General features: G+C 43.6%; 1 protein-coding gene across 3 annotated transcripts in view; it reads left to right on the top strand.

Moving 5' to 3' along the window:
• ADAMTSL1 (ADAMTS like 1) overlaps positions 1 to 21,078 on the top strand; it is a 465,616-nt gene that overhangs the window by 305,175 nt on the left and 139,363 nt on the right. For all 3 annotated transcript variants that reach the window (XM_081893676.1, XM_081893674.1, XM_081893675.1), the window contains 2 exons: positions 9,028 to 9,102; positions 12,558 to 12,715. In XM_081893676.1, the coding sequence (XP_081749802.1) occupies positions 9,028 to 9,102; positions 12,558 to 12,715 (233 nt within the window). The remainder of the gene's footprint in view (positions 1 to 9,027; positions 9,103 to 12,557; positions 12,716 to 21,078) is intronic.

Below are 21,078 nucleotides of genomic sequence, written 5' to 3'. Positions count from 1 at the left end.
AACTATGGCACAAACACTGCAATATTTTGTGCACCCAAAAAACATGAGGTAATATTCGTAAGCCCTTGGAGCAAAAAATGGACTTGGGGAAAGCTATGACATTCTGGAATGATTTACTCATTAAATGTTGTCGATGGGGCCAAACTGCTTTGTAATGTTAGCCTGGTGGCCCCTTCTCCATTGCAGTGCACCTTTGCTCGGGAGCTTTCTAGCTCATCTCACTTTATTGGCCGAGGAGCTGGCATACAGCTTCCGGGTCATGTGGCCAGCATGACTAAGCTGCTTCTGGCGAACCACAGCAGTGCACGGAAACGCCGTTTACTTTCCCACCTATTTATCTACTTGCACTTTGATGTGCTTTCGAACTGCTAGGTTGGCAGGAGCAGGAACCGAGCAACGGGAGCTCACCCCGTCACGGGGATTCGAACCACCGACCTTCTGATCAGCAAGTCTTAGGCTCTGTGGTTTAACCCACAGCGCCACCCGCATCCCTATTAACAGTTAGCAGCTGTTAACAGTAATGCTTAGCTTTTCCTCAACTCTGGCCAAAAGTGAACATTCGTTTTACAGTATGCATGGTTTACGTGTGTGTGTGTGTGTGTGTGTGTGTGTGTGTGTGTGTGTGTGTCTATGTATTCTGAATTTAGAAAGAAAAACTGGCACATGAACTAAACATCTAGAATAGCATGTAATTTCTGACAAGGGTGTGTGGAGCCATTTCTGCTGAATATCTATCCCACCTATTTATGTTTGGTTTCTGTGGGGAACATGGAAAGGCGTTTGTTTACAGAATCATCCTTATGGTCTCAAAGAATAGCCCGATGGCTAGACACACCCTGAGTTTGCACAGCGTGCTTCCGAAAATGAATGCACTAGCTGCGATCTGCCCAGCAGATTGAGGAATAACAATTCATGGAAAATCTGAATAGTCTTGTGGAAATACTACGTGTTGTAAGACTGAGAGCATACCAAGCCAACTTGGCTTAGTCGGGACCAGCAAATACATTTTGCCGCCTGAAGCAGGACAGCAAATTACACCCCTCAATAGTCCCCCAGTCTTCTCAAGTTATTTTGGCGTCTGAGGCAGACATTTTCACAGATGCCTGTCCATGGCAGTAAAAATGCAACAATAATAAAACTATGAACAGTTTGCCACCTTTTTAATGACACCCGGAATGAGCTGCCTGAGGTTGCTGCCTCACTCTGTCCTATGGTAGGGCCGGCCGTGGGCTTAGTGTAGAAGCAATGAATTTGCTGGACCCTCAGCTCCCAGCATTTATTTCTTTTTAAAAAAATAATAGTATTGATTTTCTTTTTTCTCATCATACTTATATCCATAATGTACAGTTTGCGTAACATCTCCCCTTCTCTCCCTTTGGACTTCCCTCAACTTCCATTTCTGATTTAGTATCCTCGTTATTATATTCTGCTGTTTTTTTAAATACATCAGTATTTTCACTTTGTTACAATATTTGTTCCCTGTCCATAAAATTGTGAATGTTTATTTAAATCCTGCCATAGAGTCGATGTTCTTTCTTTATTTCTGCAAATATAATATAAAAGGTTGCCACTCTTTTTCAAAGTCACTGTTGTCCTTTTCCCGAAGTCTGTCTTGTCATCTTTGCCAACTCCACATAGTTCATCAGTTTTTTTTGCCATTGTTCTTTGGCTGGAATTTCTCCAGTCTTCCAGTTCTGTGCTAACAGTGTTCTCGCCGCCATAGCATACATGAATAATGTCCTTTTTTCTTTCGGCAGATCTTGCCCTAAGATACCCAACAGGAAGGCTTCTGGCTGCGTAACAAATGTTGTTCTAAACATTTTTTTCAATTCATTATATATCATTTCCCAATATATTTTAACGCTTTTACAATCCCACCACATATGGTAAAAAGTTCCTTCAACTTCTTTACACCTCCAACACTCCTTCTGTTCATTTTTATATATTTTTGCCAATTTAACCGGTGAAATATACCATCTATACATCATGTAATACTGTTTTTTAAAAAATATTTTATTAACCAATTTCCATATAACAATTTATCAATCTTCTTAATCAATTACATTATTTCCCCCCTCCCCCCTCAACCCTCCCTCTTCCCCCCCACAGGACTTCCTTCAGCTCCCCTCCCTGATTTCTTTACATATATTGTTTTCTGCATGTTATAAAATTGTACATATCTTTACTTTATCTATCATATGTTCAGCTAATAAATTTGCGAATGTTTATTCAAAACCTGGCAAAAAGTCCAATTCATTTTATTGTCTTTTTAGATAGTTTGCAAAAAAGTTCCCATTCTTCCTTGATGTCACAGTTGTCCTTTTCACGCAGTTTGGCCAATTCCGCATAGCTCATCATTTTTTCTTGCCACAGCTCTTTTGTTGGGATTTCCTTATTCTTCCATCCTTGTGCTAACAAGATTCTTGCCGCTGTTGTAGCATACATAAATAAGTTATTTACTTTTCTCTTTTAACAATATGCAATCTGTGAATTTCAGATTTACTTTCCAAAGTTTTATGCAATCTTCAAATTGTATATTGTGACCTATATCTTGCTGTCCATCTTGACTGGGGCTATGGGCATCCAGCAACAGGTTCCCCATGCATCCTCGGCTTATTGAATAGCCGTGCATTTCTGCTGGGGAGAAGCAGGTCCAAATTCCCACCGAACCATTAAGCTCACCACAGACTTACTAGTTACATCCCTCATCATAACCTGCTTTTAAAGGGGCATGTATACTGCCTGTAGCTCCTTAGAGAATGGGTAGGAAAATATAAAGGTAAAGGTAAAGGTACCCCTGCCCGTACGGGCCAGTCTTGACAGACTATGGGGTTGTGCGCCCATCTCACTTAAGAGGCCAGGGGCCAGCGCTGTCCGGAGACATTTCCGGGTCACGTGGCCAGCGTGACAAAGCTGCATCTGGTGAGCTAGCGCAGCACACGGAAACGCCGTTTACCTTCCCACCAGTAAGTGGTCCCTATTTATCTACTTGCACCTGGGGGTGCTTTCGAACTGCTAGGTTGGCAGGCGCTGGGACCGAGCAATGGGAGCGCACCCCGCCGCAGGTATTCGAACCACCGACCTTTCGATCGGCAAGCCCTAGGTGCTGAGGCTTTAACCCACAGCGCCACCCGCGTCCCAGCGCAGGATAATATATATATATATATATATATATATATATATATATATATATATATATATATTTGCTTTCGTAGATTTTCACGGGTACTGGAATGCAGGTTTTGGTGTCCTCGGGTGTCTTCCCGTGTAAAAGTTGGGGTGTCTAGGCGACGTTTCGACGAGGTCTCACTCGTCATCTTCAGGCTGGTGCTTTCGGCTTCTTGTTACTGGAACAGAGCAGGATCTCAGTGTTTGAGTTCCTATAAATACTGTTGAGGGGGTGTGGTGTATAGCCTCCAATGTTCTGGGCAGAGAGGAAGTTCCCAGGCTAGTGTGCCTTTTCTTCTTTTGTTCCTTAATTACTTGAGGGATATCTTGAGTGATTTCTTGAGTGATATCCTGAGTACCACTTAGGTGGGTCATTAGGTGTGGATTAGTTGCTAAAGTCTTTGTGTCTTGACCTCTTGAACTTTGTGAAGAGTTTTTCTGAGAAGATGGCTGTACTGCACTTAGTTGTGCTCTGGCTTGGCTTCGTGTATAGGGGCGAGCTGTGGTTTTGTGGCCTGTGTCAGCCAGATCTGTGTAGGGATTGCAGGGGGGTGCAGCATCCGGAGGTGCCACCATGGTTTGGCTACTGGATGGTGTCTGTAATTTATCTGTGGAGAGGGTCTGGGTTTGGGTCTGGTGTGGTTGGTTGGTGATGGCGTTCTGTGTGCCTCTGGAAGCCAAGCCAGAGCACAACTAAGTGCAGTACAGCCATCTTCTCAGAAAAACTCTTCACAAAGTTCAAGAGGTCAAGACACAAAGACTTTAGCAACTAATCCACACCTAATGACCCACCTAAGTGGTACTCAGGATATCACTCAAGAAATCACTCAAGATATCCCTCAAGTAATTAAGGAACAAAAGAAGAAAAGGCACACTAGCCTGGGAACTTCCTCTCTGCCCAGAACATTGGAGGCTATACACCACACCCCCTCAACAGTATTTATAGGAACTCAAACACTGAGATCCTGCTCTGTTCCAGTAACAAGAAGCCGAAAGCACCAGCCTGAAGATGACGAGTGAGACCTCGTCGAAACGTCGCCTAGACACCCCAACTTTTACACGGGAAGACACCCGAGGACACCAAAACCTGCATATATATATATATATATATATATATATATATATATATATATATAGTAAATATTTCCAGACCCTTTCTTTAACAGGTGGATTATATACTACTTCAAAGTTTGCTGCTACATACAGAGTTGGAGATACACTGCAACATTTTGCTGCAGGTTCTACTTATGTGCAACAATTTTCAATCTGATAGCACTGCTCATGTTTCTGTGCTCTGGAGCTGCAGGCCTTGCATGACTTGGCAGTTTAATCTCAGAGTTGCTGCAGTTATTGCTGCTGCTACTTCTATATATATATATTTTAAAAAACCGCGTCCAAGTGTAATTTCATTCCCATACTTCCTCTCCGAATCCATAGCTATCTTCCTGCACAGCAAGGCACGGCATAAGGAACGTTTGGCTGCTGGAGAGAGTCTGCTTTCATTTCTGGTTTTCCTTCCCTCTTGTACTATCACATAAGGGGGGAGTTGTTGCCTGGGATTGAGCATCTGTGAAGCCGGTAGCTTAGAAGCTCTGAGGAACGCCGCTGCACTTAAGAGATTCCGTTTTTTAGCACTTCGCATTAGCAGCTTCTGTGCCAAAAGGAAAAATAAATGCTGGGAATGTTTTCTCTCTCTGAAGCATTCCAAACACACCGCTGCGTCCATCATATTGAATTAATTTTCTCTCTGTATCTGCGTTCAGTTCTGTTCCCCCACTCTGTGGACATCGTGAAGGGGGGAGTGGAGGGTTTTTGGAGACAGGGATCAGAAGACAAAGATGTAGATGGAGTTGTGCAACTGTTAGCACTTGCAGCGGAAACAACTATCTCAGTATTCACAGGGATAGTATATCAGTCCCAGAAGTGTTAGAAACCGGGGGGGGGGGGGGGCTACCATGGTGGGAAGAGATCTGTGTCCCCCACTTCCCTCCTACGCTCTTCTGAAGGGGAAACACCTGGTTTGGTGTCCCCTCCTTGCAAATAAAAATGAAAGATTATTTGAAAGATCTGGCGCTTCAGCAATCCAGCTCTTTCTCTGCATCCACCAAAAGTACTTAATGTGTTTTTATTACTCCTGCTTGTAAAATTAGTCTGGTTTGTGAATTTTTTCTTCTGCAGCAAAGCCCCTGCATGGTTGAATCTCTTCCCACTTTGACCCTGCATTGCCTCCGAATCAGAGGCAGCTTTTCAGAATCCACTTTCTCAAAGTAACGGATAAAGTGCTGATCCTGAGCTCATCTGTCACGTGCACAGGTTCTGTGGGCTGGTTTCTGGGCTGCGCATTCTGTGTGAGCGCTCCACTTATAATAATATAATAATAATTTATTATTTCTACCCCTGCCCATCTGGCTGGGTTTCCCCAGCCACTCTGGGCGGCTTCCAACAAAGATTAAAAATACATTAAAATGTCACACATTAAAAACTTCCCTGAACAGGGCTGCCTTCAGATGTCTTCTAAATGTTAGGTAGTTGTTTATTGCCTTGACATCTGGTGGGGGGGGCATTCCACAGGGTGAGCGCCACTACTGAGAAGGCCCTCTGCGTAGTTCCCTGTAGCTTTGCTTCTCACAATGAGGGAAGTGCCAGAAGGCCCTCAGTGCTGGACCTCAGCGTCCGAGCAGAACGATGGGGGTGGAGACACTCCTTTAAGTATACAGGACTGAGGCCATTTAGGACTTTAAAGGTCAACACCAACACTTTGGATTGTGCTCAGAAACGTATTAGGAGCCAATGTAGGTCTTTCAAGACCCATGTTATGTGGTCTCAGCGGCCGCTCCCAGTCACCAGTCTACCTGCCGCATTCTGGATTAGTTGTAGTTTCCGGGTCTCTTCAAAGGTAGCCCCACATAGAGCGCATTGCAGTAGTCCAAGCAAGAGATAACCAGAGCATGCACCACTCTGGCAAGACAGTCTGTGGGCAGGGAGGGTCTCATCCTGCGTACCAGATGGAGCTGGTAGACAGCTGCCCTAGATACAGAATTGACCTGCTCTTCCATGGACAGCTGTGAGTCCAGAATGACTCCCAGGCTGCACACCTGGTCCTTCAGGGGCACAGTTACCCCATTGAGGACCAGGGAGTCCTCCACGCCTGCCCGTCTCCTGTCCCCCCAAAACAGTACATCTGTCTTGTCAGGATTCAACCTCAATCCTTCACTTCAGTCCTGCGCTCTCCAATGTGTGGAAGGCTGCCGGGTCAAGCTGTCAGGATGCAATAGAGGGGACTAGGCCACCAAACACATTTCCACTCCCCTCCTGGGGGCTAGAATGCCTGAAAAATTGAGCTGTTTCACTCAAGGACAGTAGATTTCATGCCATGGGATGGGTGAGCTCAAGGAATTAGATCTATTGCCAGGAATGGGTGAGGCTTCTGAAAGACCCCACTGCAGAGTAGCTTTGAGAAAAGATTTGCTCCTGTCATGCTTCTGGAGTCTAGAAACTTTGATTCCCTAGCAATGCAATCCTGTGCATGCTTACTCCAAAGTAGCTAAAGGGAGAAAAACAGCGGGGATTATCTCCCAAGTAAGTGTGCATTCCAAGGTTTGCAGGCTATCTTTTTGGGAAATTTGTGGGTTTCGGCTGAAATCCTAAATGCACTTACTAGGGGGGGAGTTAAGTGCTGTTGCAGTTGACTTACTTCTGAGACTGTATAGGACTGTGTGTTACTCAAGCATGATTTGGATAGTCAAACTTAATTGAATAAAATCTCTGAGCTGCTACCATTATTGGATCAAAGGCAACTCCTGTCTTCGCTGCTTTGCCCTTCTCAGCTAGCACATGCACACACATGGCCAGCTCTTATCTGGACCTCTCTCACATAAACACACTGGCATGCGCTGATAAAAGGACAGCTTTGCTGACATTTTCTCTAACTTTGGCTTTATGTCAAGACTAAATGGATTGCTTGCTAGGGATTCCAAGCTACTTTGCCTCAAGTCACAAGTAATTCTTCTTTAGCGGTATTCCAGCGGATCACACGTGAAAATTGTTATCTCCTCTGCACGGATACACGCACAAACAAGCAAGCATCACAGGGTCAAATACTTTTATTTATGTATATATTGTCCAGCTTGGGTGAGCCTAGGATAATGAAAGGCAATTCACCAATTGGCCAGACAGCCGTTATTTCAAATGTTGGACCGTAGGAAAGTCTAGACCAGGGTTTCCCAAACTTGGGTTTCCAGCTGCTTTTGAACTGCAACTCCCATCATCCCTAGCTAGCAGGACCAGTGGTCAAGAATGATGGAAACTGTAGCCTAAAAAGTTTGGGAAACTCTGGTCTAGACCATGATATGACTCTGCGCTTACCCATGTCTGTTTGCCCTACCACTTTCCCCTCCCCAAAACCTGTGGTTTAGCACTGAATCAGAAGAGAAAATGGCAATTGAGTTTTCCATGGACTGCTATCCCGCTCTAGTGCTAAAGAGCAGGTTTTCAGCAGTAGGGCGAAGGCAGAACCTCTCATGGCACAAGCGGAAGTGTTGGCCAAGCCCTCAGTGAACTGTGTGCTGCTTTGTGGCTTGAGCAACTGGGCTTTGAAAGGGGCACCTTCGCTCTGCTACTGGCTTTGGTGGTGTTGAACATTTAAAGTCAAAAGAAGGCTACAGCAGAACTTGCAGTGCAGACAGCAAATCTATTTTCACAACAGAGTAAGAAGAACAGACTGTGGCTGTGTTGAGCTCACTGGATTTTTTTTTTTATTTTAAGTAAAGCTCACATAGAAAGGTTGCTGTTGCTTGCACTTCAGATGACCTGTGGGTAAACATAGACTTTCTATTTTCAGCAGCCCCATTCCATTAAGTTTTTATTAACCAATTTTTTGTACTACAAGGGTAGGCAGCAAAGGTTTCACTGACCTTTCCTAATGTTCAAGGCAGGTAAAATATGCTTGCTAAGAATTAAAAAATGCATTAAAATGGTTTTTCTGTTGGTTTCTGAGGCTGTGAGAATGTTTTAGTGCGTGAGAATGGGGGGGGGGGCTGAGCTGGCATCCAATATGTATTTTAATTTAAAGTGGTGGGATGATTGGGATAAAGAGTTTCAAGTATTTGAGTTTGGCACCTAATTTTGTTTTCTCTGCCTACAAATGTCAGTTACGGAGCTGCTCCAGCCAGCACCAAAATGGGAGATCTTAAAAGATAAAAAGTTGGGGTTTTTTTTGTTTCATTTTGTTTAGTAGATCCTGTGTGATATTTCCTCTCCATTCCATCCTACTACCTTGCCCCCATCATCTGAGCAATGTGACCACCAAATCCCCCAATTCCCAGTTCCCACATCCCGACACCCCAACCAAGTAAATATTTCATCCCCCCTCCCAAAGAAAGATCAAATTCTCATTGTTTGCCAATAAAATATCTCTTTGCCTCCTGCCGTAAAAATGTTGATAACTGTTTAATGACAATACAGATGCACAGTCAAATTTCTGAGGAGGCTCACAAGAAAGTCAGTAAACAGCTGGTTTGTAGCCTAATATCTGCACGAGCAGCTGTTGCTATGGACGTGTAATAAGTGTTTATTTTACAAAGCAACCCTGTATAATTAAAGTGATAGCTTTCTCTTGAAAACAAGGGCATTTGTCTAGCAGCGCAGCACACACAAAATCTGTGAGACGGTAGAGCAGAGCATAATTGTTTCATATATAGCTGTTCTTCAGGGTTCATTGGGTTTGAATGTTTGTCTTTTTAGGTGGCCCAAAACTTGGCTTGCCATTTTCCCATGAAGAACTGTTTTCACTGCTTGTTTGGGCACTTCCTTTGCTTGTTGATCATGTATGTTTTTTTGCCTCCCTCTTCCCCCACCCAGCGGATGATACCGTGGTTGTGATTCCCTACGGAAGTCGACACGTTCGCCTGGTGCTGAAAGGTCCTGATCATCTCTGTGAGTAAAAGTACACTTTGTAGTGGTCTCCCGTTTTTAATTGCTATCTTGTTGTAACAGGGCTGTTTAATTGTGTGTTTTAATTGCATATACTTGCAATTGAATGCTTCACATGAACTTGGTTTTTGCACTGTGAAAAATGCTTCGAAGCTTATTTCAGCATTGCATGTGTTAATTACACAATAATAGTCAAATGCTCATAATATGCTGTGGAGCTCTATTTACCAAAAAAACAAAAACAACTCTACAGCTTCTCTGCCCCTGCCCTCCTGCCCAATGTGAGAGTCAGCCCTATCCTCAAACGCCACTCCTAAGAGCATCAGTTAGCTGCACAATTATAAGAAGCTATAATTTAACCCATAAATAATTTTCCAGCGAGCTTGATGCAAAGGACTGCCGTAGAAAAGATTGTGCTGGTTGATGAGAATACAGCGAAGGCTTTCCTTCTGCTCTGCTGAAGCACCACACTGCTCATGAGCTTAACACGTGTTCTTGCTCATATGTTTTCTTTGGTGTTTCTGGACTTTGGAGACACGTGCATTTTGTACTGTGCTGTTAAAGGATGTTGCCCAAAGAAAGCATGCCAGTGCCCAAGATAGTGGAGCAGAAATTATGGTTTAATAAGGGTGGGACATAAGGAATGCAGCTACACTGGAGATCTCCAAGGAGCTTGTAGTATATCATACCACGAGCTCAGCTTAAGATATCTGAGTGGACTGGCAACAGATATGGAAGGCAAATATTCCAACAAGGTCCTGACTTGCAGAGTCTCCAGTTGGCTTCTTTTCATGAGCTCAAATGAGGGAGCCAAAATCATTAACAGCCATATATGTTCCTGAGGGCCTAGGGCAGGCTTCCTCAACTTCGGCCCTCCAGATGTTTTGAGATTACAGTTTCCATCATTCCTGACCACTGGTCCTGCTAGCTAGGGATCATGGGAGTTGTAGGCCAAAAACATCTGGAGGGCTGAGGTTGAGGAAGCGTGGCCTAGAGATATGGATTGAATTAGATGATGAAATACAGTGATGGAAGACAAGAGTTCAGAGTACACCCGAATAGAGGCGGTTGACTTGGATGTTAACATGGTTGAAACATGGGTTGTATCCCCTCCCCAAAGAACAGGTACCGTATTTTTCGCTCTATAACACGCACCCGACCATAACACGCACATAGTTTTTAGAGGGGGGAAATCCGTAGGCATGCCACCCGTAGGCATTCCCTCCGTAACATGCACAGACATTTCCCCTTACTTTCTAGGAGAAAAAAAAGTGAGTGTTATGGTGCAAAAAATACGGTAATTCATGATGAGATGATGCTGGATTTTTAAAGGGGCAACCCCTGTTTGTCGTGCTTTAAGCCTACAATTTCTCGCATCTCATGAAGCCGAAGTTGCTTTGTGAGTCATACAGTCCTCAGCCATATCCCACAGTAATAAAAGTCGGAGGGAAGCTCATTGCATTATGGTCCTGCCGACTTACCATCTTCAGCTGTGTTTCGTGATGACACAGTAAGAAGGTGGGGAATTCACTATAAAAATTTCATCCTCGTGGTGAAAGTAGCATCTAGATCAGCTTAGTTTATTGCCAGTGACACGTTGGATGATCAGGACAGTGTCCCTTTTACCTGCTGTGAACACACACACACAGAGAGAGAGAGAGAAAGAGAGAGAGAGAGAGAGAGAGAGAGAGAGAGAGAGAGAGAGAGAGAGAGAGAGGGCCCAGTAATTGAACCAAACATACACCAGGGAAGAGATTTTGAAAGCAGGTGAAAAGATGTATATTAACTGAATTCGTTGTGGCCGTTAAAATGGTGCAGTTCTCCCTTGGTTTTCAGGGAACAATATAACATGATTTTCAAGATTCTAGAAAGCCCACAGAAGAAATCTGCAATAAATTCTGGTTAGATGCATAGTCACTTAAACATTACAATGTGAGAACTGGATCTCCGTAAATCTCTAAACACCAGACTAGGGTTAATAGTTTATGGGTGTTTGCTACAGCCATATAATATTAACTGGTTTATCAAAGGTTCTGCATGTGGGTAATAATTATCCCGTCCCCCTCGCCAATCCTGCCTAGTGCTCTGTGAGGCTATTTAGCAGTCGAGAGAAATGAAAAGTACAAATATGTGAAATGGAAGATCAGACAGAAAGTGAAACACACCTACCCATGCTTTCACAAGTGAAGCTGAGATGTCATAAATATTGTGCATCACGAAGAGTTTTAGAATAAAAGAAGATCAGCTCCACGTAAAGCAGTGCCTTGGATGAGCTCATTCAAAGTGAGCCGAAGGACCAATATGACTCCTAAGCAATAGGCAGATGGTGAATGTCATCCTGGAGTAAACTTTACACAAGATCATGATCTTGTCATGTGTTTGCAATAAATGTGTTCTCCTGGCAAGAAACCAGTGTGCTGTTACGCTGAGCCTGGTTCAGCTTCGGTAATGTGAAGATACTGAAAGAAATTCCCTAACAAGCCTAGCTGATTGACACCTAAGGCAGTTTTCATTTAGCAGGTCATATTTCTGTGCTGCACCATGACTTGTCATGCCCTTGTCTTATTGCATCATGGATTAAATACCCTGGGGGGAATGGGGATGAGCCCTTGGGCATTGAGCCAACAATTTGGTTCTGTAAGGAATATGTTCCCTGTCCCTGATCCTATCCATGACTCTCCCAGCCACTGTTCTTTTATTCCTTCTTTTTTGTTCTCCTTTCTCCTCCCTCTGCTATGCATTTCCATGTTCTCAAAACATTCTGGGGCTAGCAACGCAACCTAAGTCCAAGGAAGGGGTTGGTGCTGGTGAACCAGTTAGGTAATTCGTTTAACTGCCTGGTGCAGAATCGTGTGTGTTTTGCATGAAATGTAGAAGGGGATTTTGCATCACTGTGGAAAATGCATTATTAAAACAAAGTTCATCCTGGCCGACCTGCGGAGCTTTTTTGGCTAGAGCTTTCTGTTCTCCTTGGCTAGCTCTGGAATAAAAGCCTTTCTATATACTTCTATATCTCATTCTGAAAGAGGCCAGGAAGGAGTACAACTTCCGCTTGGAATCTCAGCACACACACACACACACAAACAAACAGAGAGAGAGAGATATACACAACACCTTCTTAATTCTACTGGGAATTTTTCTGGCTCCAAAATAGATAAATAAATAGAAAAAAGAGAGGAGACCAAAATCCACTGGAATAAAGTAGAAAAAGATTGTGTGTAGGTCTTAACAGAGATGTTCACAAGCATAGACATTAGTGAGGGCAACTTAAATGATTGGCTGCTCCTTATTAACGGAGGGGAAATCCATCTCACTCATCAAAAAGGACATTTCCTTAAAATGTAGTATATCTTTCAAATGTGCTTTGACATTCCCGGTACTAATCGTTTTTCTTGCTTTTCTCTCTGCGAGCTGCCGAAACAAGCACACCCTCCTCTTAAATGTCTTGTGTTTGCCAGATTTAGAAACCAAGACGCTGCAAGGTTTGAAAGGCGAAAACAGTCTTGGCTCCACAGGTTGGTTCCTCGTGGACAATTCTAGCGTGGACTTGCAGAAGTTTCCGGACAAAGAGATCCTGAGAATGCCTGGCCCCCTCACTGCAGATTTCACTGTCAAGGTGAGAAGCTACGACTAAACAATGCTGTTCTTTTTAAGGAAAGGGGGATGTGAAACAACGGGCAGTTCACTTCAAGAGGTGCATCAAGCAGTGTATCAAAAGGCCACTTATCCTTCCAGTTCTCTGCCAGAATTGAATTAGAGATGGGGTATCTACTATGAAATAAGGTGGGGAGAAAGTCCCCGTTGACCCTCAATGCTCATAGTATGGGATTAAAGGAGAGGAGTGATTGCCCCTCTGCATGTAGCATGCCATAAATTTGAAGCACATTTCATCCCCTTCCAACGAATCCTGGGTTGTTGTTGTTTAGTCATTTAGTCATGTCCGACTCTTTGCGACCCCATGGACCAGAGCATGCCAGGCACTCCTGTCTTCCACTGCCTCCCGCAGCTTGGGCAAACTCATGCTGGTAGCTTCTAGAACACTGTCCAGCCATCTGACTCTCTGTCATCCCCTTCTCCTTGTGCCCTCCATCTTTCCCAGCATCAGGGTCTTTTCCAGGGAGTCTTCTCTTCTTATGAGGTGGCCAAAGTATTGGAGCCTCAGCTTCAGGATCTGTCCTCCCAGTGAGCATTCAGAGCTGATTTCCTTCAGAATGGATAGGTTTGATCCATGGGACTCTCAAGAGTCTCCTCCAGCACCATAATTCGAAAGCATCAATTCTTCGGTGAGCAGCCTTCTTTATGGTCCAGCTCTCACTTCCATACATCACTACTGGGAAAACCATAGCTTTAACTTTGTCGGCAAGGTGATGTCTCTGCTTTTTAAGATGCTGTCTAGGTTTGTCATTGCTTTTCTCCCAAGAAGCAGGCATCTTTTAGTTTTGTGACTGCTGTCACCATCTGCAGTGATCATGGAGCCCAAGAAAGTAAAATCTCTCACTGCCTGGGAAATAGCTTCAATTCCCAGCACGCTTAACAAACTGCGGTTCCCAGAATTCTTTGGGAGGTAGTGAAATGGGCTTTAAATTTATGTTGCATATGGTGCCTATATCTCTGCTCCTGAACACCTCTGAGGAATCAGAGCTGGGAGCCTGGGAGGGCTTTCGTTCAGCATTGGGTAGTGGGTGGGACGGTGGGTGGGTCGTTAGGAAGATACCTCTGGTTACGTACTTAATTTGTTCCAGAGGTCCATTCTTAACCTGAAACTGTTCTTAACCTGAAGCACCACTTTAGCTAATGGGGCCTCCCGCTGCTGCCATGCCAACGCTGCCCAATTTCTGTTCTCATCCTGAAGCAAAGTTCTTAACCTGAGGTACTATTTCTGGGTTGGCGGAGTCTGTAAGCTGAAGCGTATGTAACCTGAAGTACCACTGTACAAAGAGTTGCAAACTTTTATTGGAAATATGTTGTTGCAGGCTATTGCTAGTGCTCCGTGTGTCATTTCTTAATGAATAAATTGCCAAGTTAAATAGAGTAGAATCAAAGCTTTTAGGAATGAACACATTCATGGAGTAGAGGAGGAAACACTTGTGGAAAAGGCAGGTCGGTTATGAGATCCCGGCTAAAATAAGAATCAGTATAAAATGAAGCTGAAGTTGGCAAATTAGACTCTGATTCAGGCTCATCATTCCCTGGTTTTTATTCTTCTGGAGTCTCACAGAAGGTGTAAAACACATATAAAACTAAACCCCGAGCCTCTCAAGATGATCAGGCTGGCTTTGGTCAAGAAGTCATTTGTATAATTTTGAAGTTCTGCTCTGCGCAGTGCTGGCTGTAAGAATCAAGTTGTTTCCTCACATTAGTGCTTTCCTATTCTTCCAGGTAATATAAAACACATTGCTGGAGGCAGTGTGCACATTCTGTAGGGGAAGGGGGTGAAATTGCAGAGACAAATGTGAGCATTTGGGAATTACAATAAAATAAAACCCCTTCTTGGGGGGGCGGGGAGGTAGGTCAAGAGGGCCTGAAGGATTTCAGCTGTAAAGCTGTAAAAATTGCATTGTGTCCAGGATACCATAAATTTTTCATTGTGGGATACAATGTCAGAGGGTGTTTGATGTGAGCTGATTCTGATGACCTTGTGGCAGATGGAAATGCAGATGGTTGCATGGAAAGCAGAATATGGGATCAAACTGAATTGAAGAAAATAGAATAGAATTAAGTCTGTAGACTTTTGGGGTTGTGGTACCTGCCCATCATAACCCTCTCCAGATGTAGCAATCTGGTCCTGCTGAGTAAATGTTCCCAATGCAAAACCAGTTTATTATTAATTATTATTATTACTAAATTTGTATTCCTCACTATACCTGTATATCTCAGGTTAGTTCACACAAGGTACCAAAAGAGGTGTTTATTAAAAGTGGGAGTGCTAATAGGATTTTCTGGGTCCAGTACATGGTATGTGAATTGGGCCCTCCAACCAATTTGTGGAAGAGGACATATATTTGCATGAAGATTGGATATGCTTTGTGTGAGATGGGGGGGAAATGTGGCCTTTTGAAGGTAGGGTGGGATGATCAAAATCACATCCGTGGCCACATGCCAAATAAAATGCCCAACAGGCAGGATGTTAAACATTTTCAGCTACTCTTCATCAAAATCCACACATGTTCATAGGTCATCGGCTGTTCTTCAGTACAGCAGAATGAACCACTTGTCCTCTGTCTTTTCTTAACTTTTTTTCTTAAGAGTTCTTGGTTGTCAAACTATGGTACCTGCATCTTTTCTTGCCCTTGGTGCAGGTTTCCCCAAACTTGGGTCTCCAGCTGTTTTTGGACTACAACTCCCATCATCCCTAGCTAGCAGGACTAGTGGTCAGGGATGATGGGAGTTGTAGTCCAAAAAACCAGCTGGAGTCCCAAGTTCGGGAAACCCTTCCTTAGTGTTTTGACTTACAACAGCTCTTTTATACAGTGCTATTGCTAAGTCCAAAAGGAAAATTTAAAGAGCCATTGCGGTTTATTGCCATCAGTCTTGGCTGAATTGTGTTCTTGTCAGAGTGTCCTGATTTACTTTTCCAGAAAGGCAATTCTGGACCAAACAGAACTAAGCAAAAATGTAATAAAAAGGTTGATCGTTGAAGGGGGGGTGTCCTTTCTCTCTAAAAGCACTTACTATGAATGTTTCCATTTAGAAAAGTGAAATGACCTAACTAGATGTAATCTCAATTATGCAAACATTTCATTCGTTTCAGCTGAGAATTTGCTGATCAGAATGTAGGTGCCAAAGATTTCCTTTTTTTTCTAATACAGGTTCCTTTAGCTGTGAATTGCAGAATGCAATGTATCTGAAAACAATCCTTAGAGTATATAGTACTTTTAACAATAGTAGTATGTGTGATCAGGTCAGCAACTGAAAGAATTTTCCATACACTTAGTGAATACATTTAAAGCAATGTTGTATTACATCATGGTGGCCTTTACTACAAAGATATATTGGTTTTATATCCCTGTCGCTGTCATGGCTTCCCTCAGTGAATTATTGAAATTGTAGTCAGGTGACGTACTCATAATTTTCTGCTTTCACTTCCTTGCCACCACCCAGTTACAGTTCCTAGGATCCGCTAGACCCAGTGGTGTAGCGTGGGTTGTCAGCATCCGGGGCAAGGCAAATAATTTGCGCCCCCTAACCCGTGGATTTGCGCACCCTAACCCTAACCCCCAGATGTTGCGCCCAGTGCGGCCGGCCCCCCCTGCACCCCCACGCTACGCCACTGGCTAGACCTAGGGAATAATTATTAACAGTGCAGCCCTAACATTTTACTTTTATTAACAACTAAAAACTAGCCTTGTGCACAGGTGCAGCAAAAATTAAAAGGCAGAATAGCGGCCATGTAGCATTCGGCATTTAGTGTTTATACGGTATTCCGTGTCGCTTGTAGTGGCAGCCATATTAATTGCTTGGAGACATGAGTGCTTGCAGTGTGAGGAGCCCAGAAACTCAAATGCAGATTGATATAATTGCTTTGTGGGTGCTGGCAGGGTTGTAGTACCATGTCCAAGGAATTCCTCACTTATATGCTTCTCAAACAAAAAAACAAGCACATGTCCTCCAACATTTCTCTGATGAAAATAGGGCAACACTCTGTACATCTGGGCAGCTTCCAGCATATATAAAAACATAATAAAACATTCAACATTAAAAAAAACTTCCCTATACAGGGCTGCCTTCAGATGTCTTCTAAACATTGTAGTTACTTATCTCCTTGGCTCAGGGGTCGGATAAAAGCGGGACATTCTGGGATCAAATCAGAAATTGGAATGGCTTCTGTAAATCCAGGACTGTCCCTGGGAAACAGGGGCACTTGGAGGGTCTGTAAGCATATATCCCACACTTGCATATTCATCTAGTAATAGTGATTAATCCTTGTTTCCTTATTTTCTGAGGAACAGACCCTTAGAAAAACTAGGAACTGTACTTGCTGTACTTTTCCATCTATAAGACGCCCCCATGTATAAGATACCCCCTGTAATGGTTCTAGGGGTTGCTCGTGTGTAAGTTGTCGCCACACCCGGCTGGGTTACCTGGGTGAACCCTTTCTGTCCGGACATCCACCCATCCTTGGCTGTCTCAATCGCTGGCAGAATCCGTCAGTGGGCGTTTCTTGAACTTCTTCCAGCAAAGAAGTTCTTTGGCGCCTAGTCTCCTCCTACTCTCCCTGCGCGGAAGTCTTCTGCACAGGGAGGGTGTGGGCAGTGGAGGACCCGTGCTCTCCCTGCTGGTCTCCAGCGAGGAGTCCTGGAGCCCCCTCGCCGATACCCCCATCTGCCCCCCTTCTCCACTGGTGCTACGCTGATTTCCTTCCCCAGCAGATGGGCTGCCTCTCTCCCTACTGGGACCCTCTCCGGCATCCCTCTGGAGCCTTCCCTCCGCCTCTGGCTCCGATGGCAGTTCCCTGACACCCCCTATTTGGGGGGACTGAAATTTCATAAAATGGGGAGAGGTGGCAAAAAGTTGTTGAGCTTTCTTTGGTGGGGGGATGCTGAAAATCACTCACCAGCATGCATCACAAAATCCGCCTCCAGTCTGTTCCCTCGCCGCCAGATGCTGCCAATCGCCCGCCCAATTGTCGCAGCATTGGCCGATTAACAACACCCATTGATGCACAATAGCTGTTGACAGCCACTGCAGCAACCAATTAAACAGACACCCTATGCACTACCCATGTATAAGACGACCCCCACTTTTTTGCATGATTTTAAAGGGGGGAAATCTAGTTTTATACACAGAAAAGTACGGTATTTAGTGTCAGTCCGCTATGTCTTTCCCCCTTATCTTTGAAAGGGTCTGATGGCAGACATTTTCAACTCATTTTCAACATTCTTAGATGCACAAAACTAAATCCAAACATGGATTTCAAGTTCAGAGCTTGGGTCTATGTGCATGTGAAAATGGGATATGAGTATTCTAAATCAACCGATTCTTTGGGACTGCTCTGGAGATGCAGCCAGTCAGGAGTGAGGAATGATGCAGCCAGTGGTTGCTGAATTCTGACTCCATCATGTGCCTGAAATCTTCCACCCCACCAATTTAATACATCTATGGACCTGAGTCTGCGACTATCCCTTTGTATTCACCATACTAAAACACGTAAGAAAGCAATTTCAAGTTATTTAGAAGTGTGTTTTCCTTTGCGGAAACTTCTTCCTTCTTAACCTGACCATACCCCTTTTGCAGATGGCTATTTGATGATGACCTAACGAAACTCAATTAATATGTCATTTTGATTAAACCAGACAACAGCAGATGTAACCTTAGAAGGTGCATCTTAGGTCAGGCTACTGTAAACTCCAACAGGCAAGAGTAAATTGATGGGACCCACGTTGCCAAAATCCAAACAGTTCTGTTTAGCAACAAGGAAGTGAACTTATCTGATTAAAACGGAAAAGTTTTTCAATGTGACTAACTGCCAGAGAGATGTTTCAAATCACCATTTCCTATCATAGCTTCAAGCGTAAGATTATTTATTGCGTTTATCACAAAGAGCCCTGTTATTTATGGATCTGTGTGAAGTTTGATCAAAGCGGACATATATTAGCTCACAAGGGATTGGAGGAATAGCTGGTGCCTAGGCATACAGTTGTTTTCAGCATCTGCAGTAAACGCATAAATCATTTAGAAACAAAGGGGAAGACATTGATTGCTTCGGGTGCTTCCTTCCTTTCCTCCTATCCTGGATCATTCTTATATACATATATATTATATCATGTGGCTTTGATACCAAAGCAATCACAGGGCTAAGTGGACCCATTTGTGTTATTTAAGTTTCCTGACATCAGGGGTGATCCTAAACAAGTTCATCAGGAAGTCTCGCCAAATTCAGATGCTTATTTCCATATGAAAATGCTTCCATATAAAAAATTTCTTACTGGGTCTTGAACATGCCCCGGGAATCCTGAGCTCCTCTCAGCTTCTACTGTGTACCTTCAGATTCAAAGAAACTTCATTTTTCAAATGTGGGTGGGTGTTAAGCCCATAACATGTGTGGTTTCGATAAACTGAGCTGGGTATTACTCTTTAGTGTTTTGCATCGTATAATGCATTTAACAGATATATTTAGAATCTGTACTTTCCCTTGAACTTGGGTTTTTGAAACCAATGTTGGGATGGCCAATAGTGCAACTAGCCACACACACAAAAAAAATAGGCAGAACAAATTAGGAACATTGGTGGATATTATTTGTGGTGGTGTAATAATAATAATTAAAAAGCAGAGACATCACCTCGCCAACAAAGGTCCGTATAGTTAAAGCTATGGTTTTCCCAGTAGTGATGTATGGAAGTGAGAGCTGGACCATAAAGAAGGCTGATCACCGAAGAATTGATGCTTTTGAATTATGGTGCTGGAGGAGACATAAGCAAAAGCTATACACAAAATGGAAGTTCCCAGCAAGCTGTGCTGGAATGTAAACAGACATGTGACATACAACAACTCCACACATCTGTTAAGGTGGAACGGAATATCGTGACAAAGGCCTCTCAGGCTTGCTGAGGTAGCCCAAAGGAAAGCAGAACAAGATGTTTGGCACCAGCTTTGCTGCAGGAGTTGACAGAAGGAGGCGTACCCAGCACCACTCCAGCCATTTTAGGGACTCCACTCTGGATTTGCGTTGAGTTTATTCCTTAGCCTTTTATTCCCCTGAGTCAGGATGAACGCTCAATCAATGGGGTGTCTGGAGAAACCCACTGTGTTTTGGTATCACCTCATCAATTGCCTGGTTTTATTTATTTCCATTAGTTCTTTATTCCCTTTAGCCTGGAGGTATTCTGGACTGGGTGCAAAACAACAACAAATTTAATTAATACCTTTAAAATAGACAAAAAAAGTCACCCAACTAATCATAAGACCAACATGAAGAGGCAGCCCCTTGATCCTTTTTACTAATTCACGACAGAAGTGAGCACCACTTACTTTTGAGAGACATCGTGAGTCAGAACGTGGAATTGAGAAGAGATGCTTCCCTTTTCAACATGGGGACACGGCTTCCTGGCTTGTGAATTCTCTCCCCAGCTTTTAGAGATAGTCCAAAGTTTTAAAATGGGTGTGCAGACAGGATACAGCATTTAGCTTTCAGCAGAATCAACATGTGTGCCTAGTCAACAGCTGATCCTGCCTGAGGGCTGCAGAACCCAGGTCTAACCTCTTGTCAAACAAAATTCTGACAACACGGTAATCATAATAGTCTCTTCTTCTCCCAAAGCCTATCCAGCTTTTATGAAACAATAAACACTCTTTTTTCTTTCTTTCTTTCTTTCTTTTTACTGATTTATTTTGCCTCGTTCACCTAGTAATGTTATTTTTCCATCTGTGATTAATTGCAGTGTATTCCTGGCTGTCTGAATAACTTCCCACTTATTTCAAGAGATTGATCTGCATCTGCCTTTTCTCTTTGTCAGAAAAGACAGATAATCAAGCAGACAACACGACAAGAATCCTTGGGGATCTGGGTTGTTATGTCTTCCCAACTTGGGATGTGGAACCTACTCAACCCTTTCAACTAGTCCCTGTGTAATCTCTCTCCTCATTTATCACGCTCTGGCTCGGACCTCACACATGAGACCTTTCAGGTCCAGGCAACGTAGTTGGTCCTTCTCTCTCTCTAAGCCACAAAAGCTTTCATTGCTGCACATTCCAGTAAGAGATTTCAAATAGCATCTCGCATGATACCATTCTGGTTCCCAAGAGTCGGCGGGGCTTTTCGTTAAGTTCAGATACATACTTGATTAATGCACCACCCTACTTCAAGGAATTGGACATCCTGTTTATGGCATGTTCAACAAAATGATATTAATCCTTACAAGAGGCCACCTTCATTGCTACAGCTGTGTGTGTGTGTGTGTGTGTGTGTGTGTGTGTGTGTGTGTGTGTATATATATGCTTTCGTAGATTTACACGGGTACAGGAATGCAGGTTTTGGTGTC

This window comes from Podarcis melisellensis (assembly GCF_964234715.1).
Source record: "Podarcis melisellensis genome assembly, chromosome: 17".
In the NCBI taxonomy this organism is placed as follows: Eukaryota; Metazoa; Chordata; class Lepidosauria; order Squamata; family Lacertidae; genus Podarcis; species Podarcis melisellensis.
Note: the sequence above shows the minus strand (reverse complement) of the source record. Positions and strands in the feature narration are given on the sequence as shown.